Source organism: Ylistrum balloti, unplaced genomic scaffold, assembly GCF_031769215.1.
Source record: "Ylistrum balloti isolate Yb309-2 unplaced genomic scaffold, AGI_CSIRO_Ybal_v1 Utg370142, whole genome shotgun sequence".
Lineage (NCBI taxonomy): Eukaryota > Metazoa > Mollusca > Bivalvia > Pectinida > Pectinidae > Ylistrum > Ylistrum balloti.
In genome coordinates, this window is record NW_026782148.1 from 129,430 (window position 1) to 153,329 (window position 23,900).

Consider the following 23,900-nt stretch of genomic DNA (forward strand, 5'->3'; position numbering starts at 1 on the left):
GGTCTGATTTAAGAGGAATCTGATTAATAGTCAAGGTGATGTCATTGAATTGATAGTTCTGTTATCTTAATTTTGTCAAAGTGTGATGAAAGGTTTGGAGTTTCATGATTTTCATTTTCAAATTAAGAGCTGGACACAGAAAGTCAGTATCTGATTTGGAACCAATACTTCTCTGAAAAATATATTGTTTGAAGGATAAATGGTCAGTGATTTTTAAGCAGAAAACATAACTCATTATACTTCAGTTTTAAAGTGTCCTGTATGTTGTAGCTGATGTATGTATCATGTGTCCACCAGTCTCATCCAGAGGGTTAATAAATTCTTAGGTCATGTGTGGTGGGGACAAAAATGTAGCATAGGCTGGTTCAGTAGATTTTCAAAATCCTTCATGTGTATACTATGCTAAATTATTGCATCAATCACTAGCCATGATGAATCTAGCTATTTATACTGCTAAGAAAGTTGTCTAAATTACAGGCTCTGTCTAACAAAATTGTCTAAATTACATACTCTGTGTAACAAAGTTGTCTAAATTACATACTCTGTTGTGTAACAAAGTTGTCTAAATTACATACTCTGTGTAACAAAGTTGTCTAAATTACATACTCTGTGTAACAAAGTTGTCTAAATTACATACTCTGTGTAACAAAGTTGTCTAAATTACATACTCTGTTGTGTAACAAAGTTGTCTAAATTACATACTCTGTTGTGTAACAAAGTTGTCTAAATTACATACTCTGTTGTGTAACAAAGTTGTCTAAATTACATACTCTGTTGTGTAACAAAGTTGTCTAAATTACATACTCTGTTGTGTAACAAAGTTGTCTAAATTACATACTCTGTGTAACAAAGTTGTCTAAATTACATACTCTGTAGCAGTACAAGACAATGTAATAAAAGAGAGTTATCTTAGGTTTAGCTTGGCAGCTGGATTGATAAACTACATAGCAAATTTTTGTTTGTAATGTGTTATGGTGAGTAATTTTGCTGTATTGATGTTGGCAGTGTTTCTGTGGTTATGTGGTATTGATGTACACTGTAGACAAATTTCTTGATGTATTTTTTAATTTAATTACAGTGAGAATTCTTTCATTTGCATTGTTAGATGTCCAACCTTGCTTGCTACTTTTTGGTAATTTTTGAAAAATATATGATAGACCGTTGTTGATTACAGTATCAAATTTATTTGCTTAGTTTTACCTTTCCTCACTGATATTCGTTATACACCATGTTCTGTATACCGTAGTCAGCACCTAGTTCTCTTGCCTTTTAGCATGTTATTGGTAATGATGGACCAGTGTTGACGTAGGAAAGTTAAAAGTCTTTGCTGCTTGAAAGGGTGCTGGGAGTTTGGCTTAATACATGGTAGGAGGTTTAATGGTGTTTTATGTGTATGGTACAGGGTGCTTGGTTCCATCAGCAGTTTGACTCTGTAGCTCTGCTTTAGCTCAATAATATAGCAATAAAATTTATTTAATCAAGATTTATGATTTTTGCACTTGAGAGAACAATTATTTATTCATTATTTACTGCACTTTCAACCTTATTATAAGAGTATTGAAAGCGAGTATCAGTGTTTTACACCTGATGTTTTATATGCTCATTAAAAAAAAAACATGTATATACATTTAATGTATTTATGTCTTCAGTCCATTTGATGATATGATAATCAGCATAACTGTCTATGTAATTCATGAAATATTCATAGATTTAAATTATAGGTCTACACACACCAATACACTTGGGTTTACACAGTCTTATAAGACTCTCAGAATTACACAGACCTGTAACACTAGGTCTACACAGACCCATAACATTTTCATGTCTACCACACACCTGTAACACTAGGTCTACACAGACCCATAACACTTTCATGTCTACCACAGACCTGTAACACTCAGGTCTACACAGACCCATAACATTTTCATGTCTACCACAGACCTGTAACACTAGGTCTACACAGACCCATAACATTTTCATGTCTACCACACACCTGTAACACTAGGTCTACACAGACCCATAACACTTCGATGTCTACCACAGACCTGTAACACTCAGGTCTACACAGACCCATAACACTTTCATGTCTACCACAGACCTGTAACACTCAGGTCTACACAGACCCATAACATTTTCATGTCTACCACACACCTGTAACACTCGGGTCAACACAGACCCATAACACTTTGATGTCTACCACAGACCTGTAACACTCAGGTCTACACAGACCCATAACACTTTCATGTCTACCACAGACCTGTAACACTCTAGGTCTACACAGACCCATAACACTTCGATGTCTACCACAGACCTGTAACACTCATGTCTACACAGACCCATAACACTTTCATGTCTACCACACACCTGTAACACTCAGGTCTACACAGACCCATAACACTTTCATGTCTACCACAGACGTGTAACACTCAGGTCTACACAGACCCATAACACTTTCATGTCTACCACACACCTGTAACACTCAGGTCTACACAGACCCATAACACTTCGATGTCTACCACAGACCTGTAACACTCATGTCTACACAGACCCATAACACTTTGATGTCTACCACAGACCTGTAACACTCATGTCTACACAGACCCATAACACTTTCATGTCTACCACAGACCTGTAACACTCGGGTCTACACAGACCCATAACTCTTTCATGTCTACCACAGACCTGTAACACTCTAGGTCTACACAGACCCATAACACTTTGATGTCTACCACAGACCTGTAACACTCAGGTCTACACAGACCCATAACACTTTCATGTCTACCACAGACCTGTAACACTCAGGTCTACACAGACCCATAACACTTCGATGTCTACCACAGACCTGTAACACTCAGGTCTACACAGACCCATAACACTTTCATGTCTACCACAGACCTGTAACACTCAGGTCTACACAGACCCATAACACTTTGATGTCTACCACAGACCTGTAACACTCAGGTCTACACAGACCCATAACATTTTCATGTCTACCACACACCTGTAACACTAGGTCTACACAGACCCATAACACTTTCATGTCTACCACAGACCTGTAACACTCAGGTCTACACAGACCCATAACATTTTCATGTCTACCACACACCTGTAACACTAGGTCTACACAGACCCATAACACTTTCATGTCTACCACAGACCTGTAACACTCAGGTCTACACAGACCCATAACATTTTCATGTCTACCACACACCTGTAACACTAGGTCTACACAGACCCATAACACTTTCATGTCTACCACAGACCTGTAACACTCTAGGTCTACACAGACCCATAACACTTCGATGTCTACCACAGACCTGTAACACTCAGGTCAACACAGACCCATAACACTTTGATGTCTACCACAGACCTGTAACACTCAGGTCTACACAGACCCATAATACTTCGATGTCTACCACAGACCTGTAACACTCTAGGTCTACACAGACCCATAACTCTTTCAGGTCTTCCACAGACCTGTAACACTCGGGTCTACACAGACTTAGCAAAATCTGGAATTTGCAATCTTACTTCCAAGATTATTTTGTCTCTTCTTAGAAATCTGTGATACATTTCATTATATTAAGATCTTGATATTTATTTATTTTATTTATTTCTGAATACATACAGCATTATGATGCTGCTGATGTATATTATTTAAATCAAATCTCCCTTACTTGTACCATACTGACTAAATCCAACAACATATTATAATTTGTAACACACAGTAGAAGTTGAAGGTCTAATTGACATCAGAGTCACTATAATAATTAAATTATTAGGACATGTTGCCCTATACTGCATTATACAGCAATATTGACTGGTGTGAAGTTCTATGATTTTTATCTAAATACCTTCACTTCCTTGATATAGAATTATATAACATTTACAAGTCAGGAGATGATGTAAACCATTCCTCGCGTAGCATTACACTGGAAAACATTGCCATATTCGCTTGAGTTATTATGTTGATTTTACATGTTTTTTGCATTCTATTATATTAATACCAAAAATTTGAATTCCTTATAGAGTCATATTTTGTTTAATTTATAGCATTGTTAATTAATAATTTATGATTTATATTGTAATTGTTTAAAATTTGGTGCATGCATTTAATGTTTTTGTTTAAATTTTGTATTTATCATTTACATTGGTTCTGTCCTGCTCATTGACATTGGAGAAATAGTTATCTATTATATTAACAGCTTTAATGTAACATCCCTCCAAAGATCTTTATTGAAGCCTGAACAAATCTCCACATGACAAAACTGTCTCACTTCCTGCATTTTCCTTCCGTCCATCAATAAACAGGCATTATTTTCTCTATGTATTGAATCTTCAAATTTTTGTTCATTTACAGATGTTTATGTTTTAATGTTTTATTCATTAGTTAGAATGTTTTCATATTGAGGTAGGTTAAAGTGACAATTTTTACCACCAAAAAGTTTTAAATTAGCCAGTTACAGAATATGTGTCTCTCAGAACAAAATTTTACAAATTTATTGATAAGTTGTAGAAGATGGCCATTGTGCTATGAATGTCAAACAAGTCATTTAAGGATTTATATGTCAAGTAATCATGGCTTTTGTGAACTTTTTTGCATAAATTGTTTACTAGGAGCAATGACTCTGTTGTAATATGGTCAAAAATCCAAACCTGACTAAAGTGTCTTTTTAGATTAAGAAGTACTTCAAATAATGTTATTCTCACATTGATGAATATTGATATTTATATTGGTAATCTTGACCTCATTTGCATACCTTTTCATTCAGAATGATCATATATAAACATAAGTGAAGTTCCTAGTATTTTTTGAGCCACAACATTAAAATGGAAACATCTATATTTATTTATATGAGAATACTTTCATTAAATGCACACATGCAAACATTGGGTCAGGATTTTGTGCCAAGTTACAATGAAGATATTATCAGTGTTGTAACTTTCTGTAAAAAATTTCATTTCTTTGTCATAATACAGTTTATAATGATAAGAGTATATTTGGATACATGTTACAGCTTCAGCTTCTTGTCAATGTTGCTCATAGTTTGGTTAGAATGAAGCAGTGGTTATTGAAATTTTTCAAATACAACTTTTTTTATTATTATTTATCATTTCACAGGTATAGATTTGTTGAGATAGGTCAGATTGATATATTTGGAGTATCAATTTTGCTTTGAATGTCATTTATTTTCTTAGATTATTGATTGGAAATTGTCACCACTCAATGGTAACTTTTAAAAAAAGTTCGGAACAACTGAACTTGATATATCATTAATTTCATGTCTTCCATATGTATGATTACAAAAGCACTTTATATCATATGTAATGAAATATTTTCCACATGCATATAAATAATCTGCATAGTTTGAGAAGATTGTCAATCTGTGACCTTGATAGGCACTGACACATTATTTTTGTGGTATACGTAACATTTGTGTCAGGCTGGATTTAATACATCATTCAGAAGAATGATCCAAAAGAGTGTTGAATGTGTCGGGTCATGTGATTCTGTGCATGTCAGGTCAAGGTCATTAGAAAGTGAGTTAGGTCAAGGTCATAACCACCATGATATTGTATATCCAATGATGGGTCATAACAGTAAGATAATGATGTGATGTAAGTTAACTGTCTGTGAGTTCACGGTTGTGTTTTATAGAAAGGTGAAGGATATCTTGTTTTTTCAAGTTAAAGGTTGTGCTCTCATTATAACATGAATGCTTATCGATGATTTCAGTCAGTGCTAAGTTTGTCATGGTATTACGCTAGCAATTCATAAATTAAATTTCATTACATAAACTTTTGCAGCATATTTTCCCAATTATAATCATCATTTAATAAATTGAAAACCATTCTATATGCCTGCACTACCGTGTTTTGTGTTCAGATCTGTTTGCTGTGTACAAGTTTCTGTACCTCATGTGGCTTCTTTGTAGCAATACATGTATAATCATAACAATGTCTTAGCTTTGATTTCTAGTCTACCAAGTACTGTGAAATTTACCAGTGACTCGCCTTTCACTATATTTCATTACCATGGCTTATTCCAGCCAGTGTTCCCATGCAATCTAAAGTGATTTGTTTTCTATTTTAAATGCGCTTTGAATATAAACATTGTCCATTATTCAGATGTATATTGATCTGTGAGAGATAAATTAGGCTACTACACAGGTAGTATACACTCCATGTGAATTATGATATTTTCAAAAATCTTTTATTTTTGTTACACAGTAGTGTCACTTGATATCAATGTACAAGATTTACAATATAGATATTGATAGATAGCATTGATAAGTAGAGATGGAATTATTGTATAGCAGTGTAATGTTACATTCTGGTTCAGTTATCTTAGTAATCTACACCAAATATACATGTAAAATTATCTACACAAATATCTTAAATCAACTCAAGTCTTTAAAGTGAGGAAACTATAGCACTTTATAGTACATACTAAATGTAGTGCACCATAAACTTGGTGTGAATAATATTTAATGTTAATATAATCAAATTAGTCTCCAGAATGCATCTAGTACATTAAATCCTGAAGGATCTCTAGACTGTTGTTTATGGTTTCAGGTTTGGCATGAATACATGGTTGATATATTTGTTTAAGCATGCTTAATTGCCAGTGGTATACGTACAGTATGATGTACAATATCAATATGTATTCATTGGTTGTTTCATAGTGAACAATACACTACTTTATATTCCAGCATGACAACACCCATGTACTAGACATTGTCACCCTATGTGCTTGGTATGCTGCCAGATTATTTATTATGAATAAATCATACAAAACTATGACGTTGTGTTTGTTTCATTTATGTATTTATTTTTTATGACATTATCAACCCACAGAAGGTTTTAACTGTCCTGTTGAAAAATAAATCAGTGGCATGTTCTACTTCCACTTCCAGCTGACTTACAAATTATTGAAAGTTTAACGCAAGTTTTGCAAAATTTGGTACGTAGTACAAAACTGTAAGCCATGTCACAATACACGATGACAAAACAAGTGACTTGAACCTGTTTATGGCTTTGAGAAACCAAACAACTATACACACTGGTAACACCCTGTAAGCTGTGGGGCTATCAACAGTTGTGTCATATCTCCGAAAGTATTGACCATCGTCCACATAATACTCTTTACAACTACAACAGCTTAGCCATGAAATGTAGCTATTGACAGTTCCTAAAGCATTGGTCAAAGGAGGAATGCTTGTGATGTTCTTCCTCTTCAGAAGTTTACAAATGAAAGTGTCTTTGGAATCCTGGAATTGAAGCACCTCATGAATAAACAGCATTCTGGAGATGTATAACCTCTGACCTCTCATGTAGCCTGATAAGAATATGTCTTGCTCATCACAGTTGACCTTTGACCTCTCATGTAGCTTGATCAAAATATGTCTTGCTCGTCATAGTTGACCATAGCTCGTTTGTCCTTGTGGGATCCCTTCTGTGATGAACTTGCAGCTATAAAATTTTGAGTAATTAAAGAGTTTATTTTACTTCATTGTCAGAAAAATAATGAAATGAAATAGTCAGTTGTATGTACAGAAGTTGAAATTTACAGGTTTAATTTAGTATAAATACAGCATCATACACCCAAAACATGAAACAAAAGGTTTTCATGCCATTTTCACTACATTGGAACATTTAGTTTGATAGAGACGTGTAAGTCAGAATACAGCTATGTTTACAAATATGATTATCACATTGGATGTTTATATTGGTAACCCATATGCACACCACTGCTGTCATTAAAATGCCAAGAGGTATTGTTCTTACCTATAGAAGACCATGATGTTGTTGATGGATCAGTAGCCTGCTCAAATGTAGGTTGTCTCCTTGCCATGGAAACACGGAGCTGTACCCCATCTATCATGGCATTGTTGACCTTAAATCAGATATCAAACAATTAACATGAAACCAACAGAAATCTCAATACCTCAAAAAATAATTCCAATACAATGTCCATAGTGCTAAATCTCATCAAATTGACCTTGCATCATACACAATGGTATCCACTGTTGATCTCATCGGCTGGAAAACACTGAACAAGCTGTAAGAATAGCACAAATTTTAACACCTGCATGATTATATGAAATATGTGTTTATATAACATAAAATTACAAACAAGCTTAGTGTTTGCGATTTTACTTCTTCCAGCATGGACAGGGTCATTTACCAATATAAATACTCACTCTTGGCTATTTTTAACTTAATATCTTTCCTCCCATCATCACTAAATTAAGACTTACTTCTGATATAGCTGAATCTGCTGATTCCATTTTCTCAAAAGTCACAAAACCAACACTGAAAAAATGAGAAAGATTAATCAGAATCAAAACTAGAATTGTAAAGCAAAAAGTCAACTATTACCTTCTGATCCTCCCATCTAAATATATAATGTACTGTAGCTTGTACCAATATTTTTTTTCTTTTTTATGCATTTGGGTAATGATGTAAGATGTTATCTTCACCATTGACCTCTGACCCTTATAAACAAACACATGCTTCTCAATCAACCAAGTTTGAAGTTGAGCAACCATTTTCTATATCCACTGGTATAGGGCTCTCTTTACACTGACCTCTGATTGTGATAAACATAAAGATACCATCATTGGCCCTGATTTGAATATGTAAAGGCTTCAAATACTATAGCTTGAGGTTTAACCAGCGAAACATAGTCCAGAAACAATTAAGATAAAAAGTGAACAAAAAGATTAACGCCGTCAGTTCATATGTCATTTTTCTAGATAACCTGAAGGTCACACAAAGCTACACACTTCTTGTCCTTCTCCATGTTGACATTGATGACATTGCCCAAGTTGGAGAAAGCTTTCCTCAGTATTTCCTCAGATACACCATGTCCATGGACATAGATAGTGTTTCCTCGCGGTGGTGGCTCCTTTCCTCGACTCTCACGTTCTTTCTTCTCACCAAAACCTAGAGATCACCGAAGTTGGTTATAAAATGAACATATCAATATAGACAAAGATACTGTTAACCGGCTCATTATCTTTATAATGAGTACAATGCTGACCAGTCTAAAGAATATATCACATAAAAATCTGTCAAAACTTTGAGATTATTACAACAGAATTTGTTTATCAACCATCCTTTTTTCTTTTATATAATACCAAAATGTAACTAGGAATATTGTCTCAAATATACAACATTGTAAAGTGTCACTGCATCATACAACATTGTAATGTGTCACTGCATCATACAACATTGTAAAGTGTCACTGCATCATACAACATTGTAATGTGTCACTGCATCATACAACATTGTAAAGTGTCACTGCATCATACAACATTGTAATGTGTCACTGCATCATACAACATTGTAATGTGTCACGGTATCATACAACATTGTAATGTGTCACTGTATCATACATTGTTATGTGTCACTGTATCATACAACATTGTAAAGTGTCACTGCATCATACAACATTGTAATGTGTCACTGCATCATACAACATTGTAAAGTGTCATTGCATCATACAACATTGTAATGTGTCACTGCATCATACAACATTGTAAAGTGTCACTGCATCATACAACATTGTAAAGTGTCACTGCATCATACAACATTGTAATGTGTCACTGCATCATACAACATTGTAATGTGTCACTGTATCATACAACATTGTAAAGTGTCACTGCATCATACAACATTGTAAAGTGTCACTGCATCATACAACATTGTAAAGTGTCACTGTATCATACAACATTGTAAAGTGTCACTGCATCATACAACATTGTAATGTGTCACTGCATCATACAACATTGTAATGTGTCACTGTATCATACAACATTGTAAAGTGTCACTGCATCATACAACATTGTAAAGTGTCACTGCATCATACAACATTGTAATGTGTCACTGCATCATACAACATTGTAATGTGTCACTGTATCATACAACATTGTAATGTGTCACTGTAGCATACAACATTGTAATGTGTCACTGTATAATACAACATCGTAATGTGTCACGGTATCATACAACATTGTAATGTGTCACTGTATCATACAACATTGTAATGTGTCACTGTATCATACAACATTGTAATGTGTCACTGTATCATACAACATTGTAATGTGTCACTGTATCATACAACATTGTAATGTGTCACTGTATCATACAACATTGTAATGTGTCACTGTATCATACAACATTGTAATGTGTCACTGTATCATACAACATCGTAATGTGTCAATGAAGATAAGGATAAATATCAAATAAAAGAAACTAGAGAATGTTTGCAGAACATGTATAGTTCACTCCTCCTTTGATAGTAACTGAACATAAAGGTTTAGATGTATAAATCTAGGCAAGACTGTGCAGTCTGGATTTTGATCCAAAGTTTCAGATGTACCATAATATGAACAAGATTCAAAGTTACAAATTGATTAGATTTTTCACAATTGAACTCTATATCATCAATGTTAGAAATAAAAAACCTTTGTGTACTTTAACCACAGGTTATTACAATATTACAACCACAAATAAATTTTACCTCCACTGACAAAGTTGTCGTAAAGTGCTCTCATTTTTTGTCTTGGGCGTGGCTAAAACAAAGGAAAAAGAATAGCATGTACAGAAATCATAAGTTTGCTACACTGATGCCATTCTATTTACCAACAGGTGATGGATCAGTTTGCTACAATGTCAACGTAAAGCAATGTGAAGTGAATGATAGGATTTTACAGGTATGTGTTCATATTTCTAGGAAACTTGCAAATAAGTTGATGGATTTCTGAAAATTGTCAAGGAAAAAGCATTAATTATTGGTAAACTCTTAAAAAACGAAACGAAGAAAACAAAAATTCAAATTCATTTAAATGGCAGTTTCTTCAAACAGGCATACCTCAGCAAATTTCAGGTATATCTACTCTAGCATTGTCTCCAAAATAACAAAATATCTCCCCAATTGAATGTTTGTACCTCTCGTTCCTCTTCCTCTGGATGTGTTGCCTGGAAGGGCTGGAAACCCACGGCTGATGGAGTCTTTTCTGGATCCTGCAGGGAGGGGAAAACAAATAATCTAACTAACAGCAAACAAAGCTTATCCATGCACTCACAGTATAACACTTCTAGGTAAGGAACATGTACCAACTTCACATTTTTATCTGAATATTCTCAAGAACACAAAAATTCTCAATGAGATTCACTAAATAGCATATTGATAAAATGATTTTCTAAAAGATTTGTTTATAAACAGCAGTGACTTGATCAATGTTCAACAATGCACTTACCTTGAGTTTCTTTTCAAGATATTTGGAGCGTTTGAAGCTATGTTTGTCCTGACTGTCAGAAGCAATTTTGATTGCCTGGAAGATAGCATTAAAATGATAATAACCTAGTATAATTAATGGAATGTAATGTTGAGAGATCCTCCACATTGTCCCCTGTAGAAAGGTTCTTTTGATATACATGTAAGTGACATTAAAATTTTCTATGACAATCCAGGTACATGTATAGATGGAAGATTATTTAACTTGTATAATAAACACCAATGTTTAAACTTCAGACTCTTCCTTGCAAAATTCTATTTTTTTAGTGATGGGAAGTCGGTTAAAATCAGTAATTGATTATCGGTTGAAATTGGTGAGGCTTTCAAACGTAGTTAATCGATTATGCAATTGGCTGACAGTGTGTTCAATATCTATAGAAAGCTAATGCATTCTTTATTAAAGTTCTATTATGGTTTTTTTTTTCTTTAACTTTAAGGCTTAATTACCTCTCTTACCAAGAATTTATATAAGAACAAATATTATTGGCAATTGCCATCTTTATTAAGCATAATTTGAATTTTGTTTTTGTTTAAACACAAGAAAATATTATGGAATTGGTGTACCTGCAAATGTTGGTCATTTTAGTGGCTATCAATACCAAAGGACTTTAAACGAAGGCAGTTCAATGCCTATATGTACTCGTCTTAAACATATTGCTCTCTGTTTAAATCATAATATGTTGTTCATTACTGACAGCATGATCTATTAGATACAGAGGCTATTTTGAATATGATGTTATAATGGACAGACCATAGATGTCATTTATAGTCCTATTAATGACACTTTTTAATTAATTCATAAAGAGGAAAAGCAATGTAAATATAAAGATGAAACTTACACCCGATTTCAACAATTTCTTTGCCTGTTCTTTAGCATCTTCAGCTGATTCTGGAGCAGCTACAAAATACATGTAGTAATTGGTAAGTTTCTGAAAAGTTTGGCTATAGATCAATTAGAGTCAGATGTGTAGTTTTAGATTGATACTCTAATATTTATAAGTTAAAGATGAGCTGCAAACACATCAATGAAAGTCTCCTTGAAACTGTTGCTAGGTATGGTAACAGTGATCAACCTAATTAATAACTAAGGTATTCATGGTATGACACTCAGCTACGAGTCAAAATTCAAATATAAACCAGAAAATTAATGAATGAAAATAAATCTTAATTTACCAGTTTTAGTGAATTATAATGATGTTAAAATTACTTATAGCATCTTTCAATTGCACCCATGTCATATTGATTTTTATTAAACTGAACTATTACAATCATTTATATAAAACTCACCCATATGTTATATCTATTAAACAATTATAATATAGGGAAGCCTTGTTTAAATGCTCACATAAGTTATATTCCTACATATTAAGCCCCTCTTGTTTTTATAAGAGTTAAGAGATATCATGTACATTTACTTATGTAATAGTTCCATTAAACTTTCTGCTATATCTTAATGCTTACGTCTTTTTGCTGGTTGCTGTGCTGGTGGCTCCCTTTCTGGTTTGGCTGTTTTCAAAGCTTGTAGTACTTTTTTCTGAAAGATTGAAACATAACCAATTTTAAATCGATGAAGTAATAGATAATCAATACAAAAATAAATCCATGTACTCAAATAAAAAAAAGAATGGATAAATACAAAATCTTTAATACGCTAAGTTTGAATATTAAGATATTATATTTACACTGGTACTAGCAAGATATATAGTACAAACAGGGATGCATGACACAACCCCTGCTTCTGTACACCAAAATAAATAAAAATGTAGTATCATAATACTCAAATAGGACACACAAAAGTATTTATTTAAATATCGAAAGTGTCATATAGTTGCACCTTTTTACGTAGCAAAGCATATTTTTGTCGTAACTTTTCTTCTTCGTCTGTTAATCGAGCAGGAAAGTTAATGTAAACCATATTGAACAAAACACAGCTAAAACACGGATGTCGGCAAAAGGGACCATTCCATGAAATTCGGGAACTTAAAATATGTGTAATGAAACATTAATTGTCATGATTCCTGTCTCATCTTTGTTACTTTATTATACTTCCAAATCGTTTGCGTTTTTTTCCAACTGCTTGCACTCATAAAAGTATTTTATTATGAAAGAGGCGCTCCCCTATAAAACCGGAAGTTAAAATTCTCACAGTAAACACACGTGCCAATAGCGGTTTCGGTTCGTCACAAATGAGATTGACGTGCAGTACAGACAAACAGGTTTGTTATGGAAACATGATTAATATTTACATTGTTTACCAGGCGTTTAATATAACTTAAGTGAAATATGACATGCAAAACGTGAATAGAAACCACTATCGAAGTATAAATAAGCTACAAACAGCTGACAAATTCGTTATACATTTACATCCAACACAGGCAGATTCTAATAAAACAATACTACATGTATATCACATCATCATGATGGTCAGTGCAAAATTAATCACTGAATAGTTTCCTTTGAAAAATGTCCATAATCATTTCAAATTAATCATCTCTGTGTAGCAACTAACCTTAAAAGTGGCTAATTCCCTATATGAAAAAGAGTGTCGTAATCACTGAATAGGATAGAGTATTAAATTTTGTAGACGTAATTTGGAGTTACACACAAAATGAAACATAAGCCCTGAAGGAGTGGGTCTGTGTAACTTGTACACGGTATTGAATACAACTGTCTCTGTCACTCACTTACTGGAGCATGCGTCATAGTAGCTGTAATTTTGTAGCTCTGACAACAAAGATGTTATTACATTGTGCTGCCGGGTCGGTAGAATGGTGGATTATCATATTACTACTACCTTCGTTGTCTCAATTGGTACAGAAACAATTCATAAGTATGTTTCTTTTTTTTTTCAGAATATAACTTTTGTATCCTGAGATTTCTTTGTAGTCTCTGCAATGAATCAGTGAATAAGTGAACACTCTTTGGTAAATCAAACTGGAAAAAACCTGTTCATCCACTACAAATATGAAGTTTGTGGTGAACAGCGTAAAGAATGGAGGATGTCGCTTGGGTGTTATGTCAGAATTTGGGTTACATGGTAAAAAGACAGTTGATACCCCAATGTGCATGCTGTATACTAGGAGAGGTGAGTAAAAAGCAGTTCATGTAAGCTGAATTTTTAATGTTAATTAATAATTTCCAAACTCCAAATCATGTATGAATCTAAGCTGAAGTTCATTGTGAAATAAGTGTAATGCTTTGTAGCAAAATCTTTATCAAATTCATGTGAAGTTGAAGCTGTCTGTAAAAGCCACTACTGGGAGTAAAGAAATGGCCTATAAGGCAGGTGACCATTTATGTGATTACAAATTGTACTAATTAGACTTAGTGGCCTTTATATCCTGTTTTTTTTTTATATATATATATATACAGATGGTCTTTATAAACAGTTTTTTTACTTGTTTTATAAAGAGTTTGCCTTTATGGACAGGTTTTTGTTTTGCATAGAGATTACCCTTAGGGCAGATTAGACTGCACTAACATAGATGATGAAGGCAATATATCTGTCTTGAATTTTTAATACTCTTATTTGATGATCGACATACAAGATATTTATTCTGCCAGTCTGCCTTATGTCAAATATAGCTACCAGAAACACCTGGGCAAACATTGTGGCAGAAAGACAAAATTTCATAACCCAAAGCCAGGTCACAAAGTAAGAAACAAAGTCAATTCCTGGATTCCATCTAGTAGCTATAGTTTTCTTTTTAAAAAAATATTTATTTAGGATGACAAAAATTTACTTCTATGACAGGTAGTGCCCCTCACCTAACAGCAGATATGTTAAAGAAAATTCAGTATTTACCTCCTTTGGCACAAATGTCTCTCACTAACATGTAAGTACAAGTTTTTTCTAATGCCTTTCTTGTTTTGTTCTCTGTAAAGTAAGAGTGGTATTGAGGTCAATCTTTTCTAGCTATACAAGAGCAATGTTATTGGCTAAATACAAAATCATACTAAGTGCCAGTACTAAGTGCACTTTTCAGAATTTAAGAGAAATCCCCCCTTTTTTTTTTGCAAGAGTGGTTTACGTTGTCTTCATTTTGTTATTCTGTACTAAGCATTACCATAGATGTTTTCAGTATCATTAATAAATGATTTAACTATTATTACTTTCACCCAACTAAAGGACAATTTTACATTGTCCAGTATAAAACTGTCATTTGTTTGATATATTTAACAACTAACTTATGTAGACTTGTGTAGTAAAGGTGTGCATCTTCTTTTTCAGGGTAGAGCATCAGGAAACCTTGGAGGCATTTAAGGAAGGAATCGGAAAATTTGCAAATATGAAGGTATAATTTATTAACTTATTTGTTTCAGTCAAGCGAAATCTAACGGTATCACTGTTTACAAGAGAAAGAAAATATAATGAATTGTTTCTATATTGGAATTCACAAAATAATCTAATAAGTATTGAGGAATTCAGTGTTGTATCTTGATTTTGAAATTCTATTCAAAATATTTTAAACAGTAATTTATTCAATAGGTAAAGTTTGATTTGATCTTTCAGGACTATATTGTGTACATGGCTCTCCATGATCCCGCTACAGAGGTGATGTCAGGACAGAATGATACAGCAACTGTTGGTGTGTGGACTAAATCAGGCAAAGTCAAAGTAATTATCTACTGAAAGATTGGTATAGGTTACAGAGGTCACATTTTAAGAGTTCATACAAAGATTGACAGGCGTTTATGAAATATTGATATTTGTTACTGTGGTCACGTTTTATCAAATGTTCTTGCAAAGATATAAACTTTTGCATTTCACTATGTTACCAGACCAGCTAGAATTGAAACAATTCTGTGAAGGTGACTAAATAAAAGACAGATGAAGGGAAATTCACACTCATTTAGTCAGTAATATGAAGACTAAATTGCACATTGCTTAGATAGGATAGCTGTAATGAATTTAAATATATATGATATTATTTGTTGGGAGAAGATTATGATAAATTTTCATGATTTCATTGCGTTAATATTTTGGGTATCATTTTTCTGATGGACTCTTTTATGCTCCCTGGATGGAGAGCGTATAGTCACCGCATTGTCTGTCTGTCCATCATGATTTTGTCCAAGCATAATGCAAAAACTATCAGAGGTATCAACATGAAACTTCATATAAAGATAAATCTCATCAAGAAGAAATTGCAGTGCAACTCTTTTGAATAATTTAGAAGTTATTGCCCTTTGTTATTTTTTATACTCAAATTTTATCTTGTCAAAGTAAAAGAGATATCAACATGAAACTTCATAGGTAGATACATTTCAATAAGTAGGAGGTCAGTGTACAAGAATCATAACTCTTTTATTGACGTTTGTTATTTTTTATACTCATCTGGTAAATTTTTCCCCAATATGGGAGCATAACCTGTCTCTTACAACCTTTGTTTATTTCTTGTAAATCCAAAACTTAGAGCAGTGTTACTGAGATGAGAGAAAATTGTTCTTCATTCAATACTCCGTATTGAGAAACCTTAGTAATTGTAACATCTTTATATATACCACCCTTATACATGAAAGATTCCCATGTTTTATTGTAAATAATATTGTATACAAGGATACATTAACTCAATGTTTTTCTTTTCACCCTCAAATGAATCTGTTTATTTTCACCCATTGTTATATTCACCCTAAAATACATTCAGCTGTAATTTAAGTCATTCACCCACCTGTTATTTTCGCTCTGATGACAAGAAGCGTGAAACAGATGACATTTTTACTGTGTCAAATGTTTCCACATATAAAGTGCTTCTTTTCATAATTACTGACCACATGATCATTAATGTTGTAGTCCATCAGTGATCAGTAAAACTTTGTAATGAGATAGATCAGGGATCTCCCTGGAGCTGATTTACTAGATCCTGTCTGGTTGATCGGGTGAATTGAACCCTAGACAAATTAAATACTAAATCTAACTTAGTTTAAATAAGTCTGACTCCATCAGTGAAGGGTCATGTCTCTTGCAATCTAAAGATGTTTTTTCCCCTTATATTTTGTACATGTTTGATTACCAGACTTCTTCATAATGTTGTGTTGAACTGTTGATCTAGATGGATGTAGATATGTTTATGCGAGTACAAGAAGCATTCAAGCCTGACATTTACCAAGCCCTGAGTGACGGGGACACAGATCTCAAGGCGGCAAAGAAGAGGACGAACAAGTCTGTGACTAGGACATTGTCCTACCTTGACCAAATACTGGAGAGATTACCCAAATCTGAGGTTAGTTACAGAAATTGCACATACCAATTCAGAATGGTGAGTATGGATTTGGCATCACATTATGATGTAATTCTTATGTGGTGTTATGTATTAATGAAATCTAAAGACTGTATTTCATTATTGATATAATATCATGTATGTAGATACAAAGGAAACTTTTCTGCTGATAAGCAGAATTAAATTTTTGTAGTAGTTATTACTGGAAGTCTTCTGAAATGAACACAGATTTTAGTTTTGTCAGTTATTAAAAATTTGTTGTTGACATAGATACCATTAGCCTAAAACCTAAACACCATAAAATAAGGTACCAGGATATATCAATCTGTTAGCTTCTCATTAATAGTCTGTAATTTATTGACTTTGTTTATCAGGTGATTAAGTCTTTATTCAAGAGTTGGGTATTACAAAATGTTGTCTATTTTCACTTTGGGTATAGATACTAAAGGACGCAGCCTTATTTGGTGTAATAGAGGGAGGTAACTCCATGTTTGAGAGATGTCGCTCAGCTCGGGAAACTGGGTCTAGAAATGTGGCAGGTAAGAATGTTTGGTGTAATCATTACAAAACATATCAATATAAAATATAATTTTAGATGGGACAGAAGTTACCAAAGTTATACCATATGGATAATTGATCCATAAGTTAATAGTAAAAAAAAAAAAATAAAAAATCATCGTTTGAATGTTTTTGATAGTTTGTGTTTCTTATTTTTAAGTAAGCCTTAACTTTACTTAATTAGTTTCAGGTTTTTTTATCATGGGTTCTTGTTAACTATTTAATTCTAGTCTTTTTTATGCCCCTGCCATTTCTTGTTTAAGGGTCATGTAGTGTTACCCTTGGCTGTAATTCCATCTTAATTTAGTTTCTGCTCATTTATTCTTGAACAGATACAGAGATAGAACTGTAATTTGGTATGTACATAGTTTAATGATATCAACATGAAGACCAATTTCTGATTTGGTTTAGTGGGAACTCAAAAATAAATAATGATAATAATAAAAGAAAAAAATACTACAGGCAAAATTTGGATGTTATTTCAGATTCTTTACCATAGATTCAACAGACAGAGCTTCAATTTTAATTCAAGAGTCTTGAGTACACCTCTTAACAAAGCCAACAACACTAAAACAAAGCTCCAACCTAAGTCCAATTACATAAATGGTAATTGTGTTTGTAAGTTAGAATCACTTGTGCCTAATCTATTGATGAATGCTGTAACCATAATCATAATTTAAGTAAAGGTTTGGGTTGTTTTTCATACAGGATTTGTTATTGAAGGATTCCATACACAGGGACCAAAGACAGAGTTTTTCAAAATGTCTGATATTAAAGACATATTGAAACAGACAGTGGTAAGTTGACACAAGAATTTGTGTATTTGATCTGTTTATTGTGTGACAGTACTATACCAATATCTATACAGATAGATAGGATTCATATGCAGTTTACATATCAATGTCATCAGTGTCATTTGTGTGATGAAAGGGACAGTATAGTCATCAAAATGAAACTCAAATCTTCTACTGGTCGTGATGTAAGAACTGCTATTCTTTGAATCAAAGAAATTGTGTATACATGTTACTGTATAGCATAGGGTTTTATTTAGACAGATGATTTAGTGAACAGGGTTCAGTATAGACAGGTTACATGTCATGAAGAGTTCACTTAAGAAAAGATAGAGTACACTTTTTTATCCAAAGAGGATACAGTCTAGTTTGGTTAGGTCAGAGCATGCTGTGTGTTGTAGAGGTTGGGTTGAAGTCTTGATTATACTAAATTAAACTAAACTCAGATGACACGATAATTGAGATTATACTTACCTCAGAGGTCTGAATCATACCAGATTTTACTTACCTCAGAGGTCCTGCTAGATCATACCAGATTATACTTACCTCAGAGGTCCAGCTGGATCATACCAGATTATACTTACCTCAGAGGTCCAGCTGGATCATACCATATTATACTTACCTCAGAGGTCCAGTTGGATCATACCAGTTTATACTTACCTCAGAGGTCCAGCTAGATCATACTAGTTTATACTTACCTCAGAGGTCCAGCTAGATCATACCAGTTTATACTTACCTCAGAGGTCCAGCTGGATCATACCAGTTTATACTTACCTCAGAGGTTTCTCTTTTTATAGGATTGTCTTCCAGATGACAAACCACGACTGATGCATGCAGCGCTCCCTCCAGATCAGGTCCTAGAGGCGATAGAGTTAGGTCTGGACATATTGGACAGTTCGTATCCTTCATGATCATTTAAAATGGTGTCAATCAGAGTGCTGTGTGCTATTTTGCTCAAGTGAAACTGGTTATCCATTTTATTCAACTTCTACCTGCATTTGGACAGTAAGATTGAAATTTGTTTTGAGTGAACACTTTTAGAAAGTGACACTTTGGGAAAGTGGTTTGAGGAGGCTTGGCAAATTTCTGAGATTTTAAACCTCGTTTTATATTCCTTGACTGAGGTCAATAGATATCCTTACCTTGTCACAGAGAGAGGGGCTGCTCTAGTGTTCAACTTCATCCACAAAGCTAACCCAGAGAATATGAACGGGAACAAGATTGTTCAAAAAGGATGGGAAATAGATCTCAATGATAAAAGGTATAGTCAAATCTGTCATAAAATTCACGAAAAGGGCATCAACTGCCATAATGTACAGGAAGTCTGTATAAAGATGTCAAACATAATTTTTTGATTCCTTTGATTCCTTGTTTTTGTTTCGTAAACCTTCATCCAAACTCGAAATAGAAAATACTGATCACAAACAATATTGAAGTCTTCTCTCTGTCCACCTATAGCAACATTTGGTGATATTTAATATCAGTCCTCATAGAGAGATGGTCTTTATGTAGAGGGGATCCTTGTAGTCATGTTATTCCTGAGAGAGTTCAGGTAAAAAAATTCTTATCATTTTTGTCCTTGATGATGTATGATTCATGGATATTGGCATTCAAGTTGCATGTTTTATCCATATAACAAAGTAAAGTTACCAAGCATGATCAGTGCTTGGGTGGGTATCACTGGTTGAACTTTTCAAGATTAATGGGAAAAGAAAATCAAGCAGTCATTTTGTTGACAACTAATTTATGTAAAATCAGATGCTTGCTACATTGGAGTATCATTTAAAGACTTTTTTAAAATCTGGTATAGTAAAAAATGATACTTCCTAGCTATTCATTTTTGTGATTTCACTTTTGTGAAGTTTACATACTAAAAAAGGAAAAATGTCCTCTGTAAATAAGAGGTAATTGTCCTCACAGCTGTCACCAAACTCTTGAGCAATGGTCAATTAAATTTGACTGTCAGTGATTGGTATACACATGTATACAGAACTTGTCTGTCCAACAGCAAACATCATACATGTTACTGTCAGTGTATTGTTTGAAGTATTGATATGTCCTGTAGTTACATGTACAGTGTATTTCAAAAATATGCATACTTGAAGGTAATTGGATGTGTACAAAAATTGAGTTTTTAAATGGAAAAAAAAAAAAAACATAAGGTGCACATATTTAGTGTCCTTGAATAACTTATAAGTATATTTCCTCATGAAGTCAATCCACATCGGTACTTAAAAATGACAAGTGTTATGGCTGCTGACGTTAAGATTCTGAACATCACAAAAATTAATTGATTTGATGGTTTACAGTGATTTCTGTCAGAGGATTACAATGTATAGGGAGTTTGCTTCATGTTTATTAAGATAATTTTTTTTCAGATATTTTGAAGACTTTGGTCCTTTGTTAGAAGGCTGCTCATGCTACACATGCAAAAACTTCTCCAGAGCCTACATAAACCACTTACGGAATACATCAGAACTGCTTGGGTCTGTGTTGCTGATGATGTAAGTTTTCCTACTTGAAACTGCTTTGGTTTGGGTCAGTAATTTACAGGAGGGAATCTATTTTCAGCTTACAGATGACATGCTTTATGGGTCAGTAACATGGTACACCAGGTACAGATATTGCATTTCCTTGAAACACTCTATGTATCATACAGATGTTATCATATTCAAAAGATTGAAAAGTTGTTTAAGCCTTAAAAAAGTATGTTTTGTTTTACAAGATGATGACTTTGACTTATACTGAAATTGTCTTATGGAACTTTTACATTACAGACACAACTTCCAGCACTATTTCCACTACTTTGAGGCAATCCGGGAAGCTTTGGCAGATGACAAATATGAACAATTAAAAACTCATATAAACAGACAGAATCTTGGAAACAACAGCTGATAGTGGCATGCTTTTATATCACTAGAAAAACGTCAGATCTTCAGGAAATATACATACTTTATAATCAGAAACATTAGTTGTTTTCATGGCATCAGACAAACTAGGAAAATATTACATATCAACAAATGTTGTTAAGCTGGAAATTATGTCAATCAGTCAATAGCTGTGATGAAATATACAATGACATCGTGAAATCTACACAGGTTTAGTGCTTAGTGAGAAACCTACAGCAGGTGTTAGTGGGATGAAAACCTAGGTGTGGAAGAACAATAATAACAGAGTACTGCAGAGATATTTCACAAGTGTATTGTAATTTACTTATTACCATAGCCATATTTCTTCGGTTCATTAAACCTTTTTTTTTCTAAATATGTTTAAAGAATTGCAAAATGAATTTAAATTTCACCTGTCACCAACAGATCAAATGTTTTTGTTCAAACTGACAGATGCTCAATTGGATTTACATGTAAATTCTGACAATCTTTAGTGGTGTTGAGCCAACGCCGTTCTTCTCGTAAATCCTTCTTCATAACTCTATTGCAGAGTCTAAAACTGGTTTAAACTTTTTATGAGCTTGTTCCACCAGTCTATATATATATATATATATATATATATCAAGTTTTCACAGTAAGATTCACACCACAAATTGTCCTGAAGAAGCCCATATGTTTGGGTGAAACCAGAAGACATAAGTAACAAGAGATCCCAGAGGGATCTTGGCGCCCACCATTTGAGGATCTGTTTTCAGTTATTGAAGATTTTTTTTTTTGTGTTACAGGTTTTATAAATGTTCATGAACTGGTCTTCATTGAATGTACTCAATGATGGCACAAGATATTTTTATTAAGCACCTATTAGCAAATATCATTTGAAAAGATCCCAAAGTATTATTAGATAGCAGTCAGTTACAGGTGGATAATGGACATGGTCTTGAATCAATATGATAAAATATCGAAGAAAATATGCTTGTGCTGTATTACTGTCGACATCCAAGATGGCTGCCTGTTGGCCAACTTGATTTCAAATCAGTCCAAAAAAACTACAATGCACAACTAGGGACCAAGAGAAACCAATACCTATGAAATATCAGAGGTATCCATCCAGTACTTCCTCTGAAATAGCAGTAACAAGATTTTACTCTCAAAATCCAAGATGGCTGCCTGTCAGCCATCTTGATTTCAGATCAGTCCAAAAAGGTACAATGCACAACTAGGGACCAAGGGGAACCTGCATATGAAATTTGAGAAAGATCCATCCAGTACTTTCCCAGAAATAGCGATAACAAACTTTTACTTCCAAAATCCAAGATGGCTGCCTGTCAGCCATCTTGAATTTGAATCAGTCCACAAAAGGTACAATGCACAACTAGGGACCAAGGGGAACCTGCATATGAAATTTGAGAAAGATCCATCCAGTACTTTCCCAGAAATAGCGATAACAAACTTTTACTTTCAAACACCAAGATGGCTGCCTGTTGGCCATCTTGAATTTGAATCAGTCCAAAAAAGGTACATACACAACTAGGGACCAAGAGGAACCTGCATATAAAATTTGAGAAAGATCCATCCAGTACTTTCCCAGAAATAGCGGTAAAAAGAATTGTTTACGGACGGACGGACCACGGACGCAGGGCGATTTGAATACCCCACCATCTGATGATGGTGGGCTAATAAAGATAATAACTTGATCATCCTGAGCTTGGTGCAATTTACCATTACCTTTTACTTTTGAATTCAGAAAATATTTGAAAACAGCCAATTTGGTACTTGGCTCTGAATTAAACCACTCAAAAGTATTAGCTACTCGACAGTAAATACAAAAATATCATATCTATTGAACAAAAAGTCAAGCAGATCAACACATAACCTTTGCCTTAAAATCAGGGATGAGCTTATTACAGGACATTGAAAATAATGCCTGTTAATGCTTCTGAATAGCAACAGATATGGGTGGGCTTATTACCAAGCATTATTGCATTCTTATGATCGATAGTAAATATATTCTTATGGGTAAAACTAGTGCTTACTAATTCATTAATCCAATTGGTTTCTGTCTGTCTGTAACTTTATGTTTCACTACTTTAGTTTGGTTCATTTAAATATGTATTATCCATGTATTATTAGGGGCTTT

At 33.7% G+C, this 23,900-nt stretch overlaps 2 protein-coding genes and 1 long non-coding RNA gene across 5 annotated transcripts; 2 read left to right on the forward strand and 1 right to left on the reverse strand.

The window, feature by feature from the left end:
* The first annotated feature begins 50 nt into the window (after positions 1 to 50).
* LOC132550761 (uncharacterized) lies at positions 51 to 6,801 on the forward strand. Of its 3 annotated transcripts, none has more exons than XR_009554227.1 (3): positions 51 to 1,901; positions 2,006 to 3,171; positions 3,224 to 6,801. It is a non-coding gene; the product is annotated as an uncharacterized LOC132550761 (long non-coding RNA). The 3 variants fall into 3 exon arrangements; XR_009554228.1 differs by having other exon boundaries at positions 2,006 to 2,961; positions 3,014 to 6,801; XR_009554226.1 differs by having other exon boundaries at positions 2,006 to 6,801.
* A 5-nt stretch (positions 6,802 to 6,806) lies between these two features.
* On the reverse strand, positions 6,807 to 13,222 carry LOC132550759 (negative elongation factor E-like). The gene is made up of 10 exons (XM_060214852.1): positions 13,140 to 13,222; positions 12,767 to 12,839; positions 12,145 to 12,203; positions 11,268 to 11,342; positions 10,957 to 11,031; positions 10,529 to 10,580; positions 8,790 to 8,949; positions 8,262 to 8,316; positions 7,789 to 7,897; positions 6,807 to 7,473 (listed from the first exon to the last, which is right to left on the reverse strand). The coding sequence occupies exons 1-10, from the start codon at positions 13,218 to 13,220 to the stop codon at positions 7,397 to 7,399; spliced, it is 816 nt and encodes a 271-aa protein (XP_060070835.1). The 5' UTR covers positions 13,221 to 13,222; the 3' UTR covers positions 6,807 to 7,396.
* Positions 13,223 to 13,476: 254 nt separating this feature from the next.
* On the forward strand, positions 13,477 to 22,096 carry LOC132550732 (queuine tRNA-ribosyltransferase accessory subunit 2-like). Its single transcript, XM_060214825.1, has 12 exons — positions 13,477 to 13,521; positions 14,158 to 14,390; positions 15,060 to 15,141; positions 15,537 to 15,600; positions 15,819 to 15,923; positions 17,359 to 17,529; positions 17,966 to 18,065; positions 18,793 to 18,881; positions 19,673 to 19,773; positions 20,008 to 20,136; positions 21,254 to 21,379; positions 21,653 to 22,096. Exons 2-12 carry the CDS (start codon positions 14,270 to 14,272, stop codon positions 21,768 to 21,770), a joined length of 1,206 nt encoding a protein of 401 aa, XP_060070808.1. The 5' UTR covers positions 13,477 to 13,521; positions 14,158 to 14,269; the 3' UTR covers positions 21,771 to 22,096.
* Positions 22,097 to 23,900: the final 1,804 nt, after the last annotated feature.

Excerpts from the sequence above, each read along its gene's own strand:
- LOC132550759 (XM_060214852.1), bottom strand. The coding sequence starts at position 13,220 with ATGGTTTACATTAACTTTCCTGCTCGATTAACAGACGAAGAAGAAAAG. Across the intron at positions 7,898-8,261 it reads CAGATTCAGCTATATCAGAA|GTCAACAATGCCATGATAGA; the intron begins GTAAGTCTTAAT and ends ATCTGATTTAAG. Across the intron at positions 7,474-7,788 it reads AACATCATGGTCTTCTATAG|CTGCAAGTTCATCACAGAAG; the intron begins GTAAGAACAATA and ends AAAATTTTATAG.
- LOC132550732 (XM_060214825.1), top strand. The coding sequence starts at position 14,270 with ATGAAGTTTGTGGTGAACAGCGTAAAGAATGGAGGATGTCGCTTGGGT. Across the intron at positions 14,391-15,059 it reads CATGCTGTATACTAGGAGAG|GTAGTGCCCCTCACCTAACA; the intron begins GTGAGTAAAAAG and ends CTTCTATGACAG. Across the intron at positions 18,066-18,792 it reads TGGGTCTAGAAATGTGGCAG|GATTTGTTATTGAAGGATTC; the intron begins GTAAGAATGTTT and ends TTTTTCATACAG.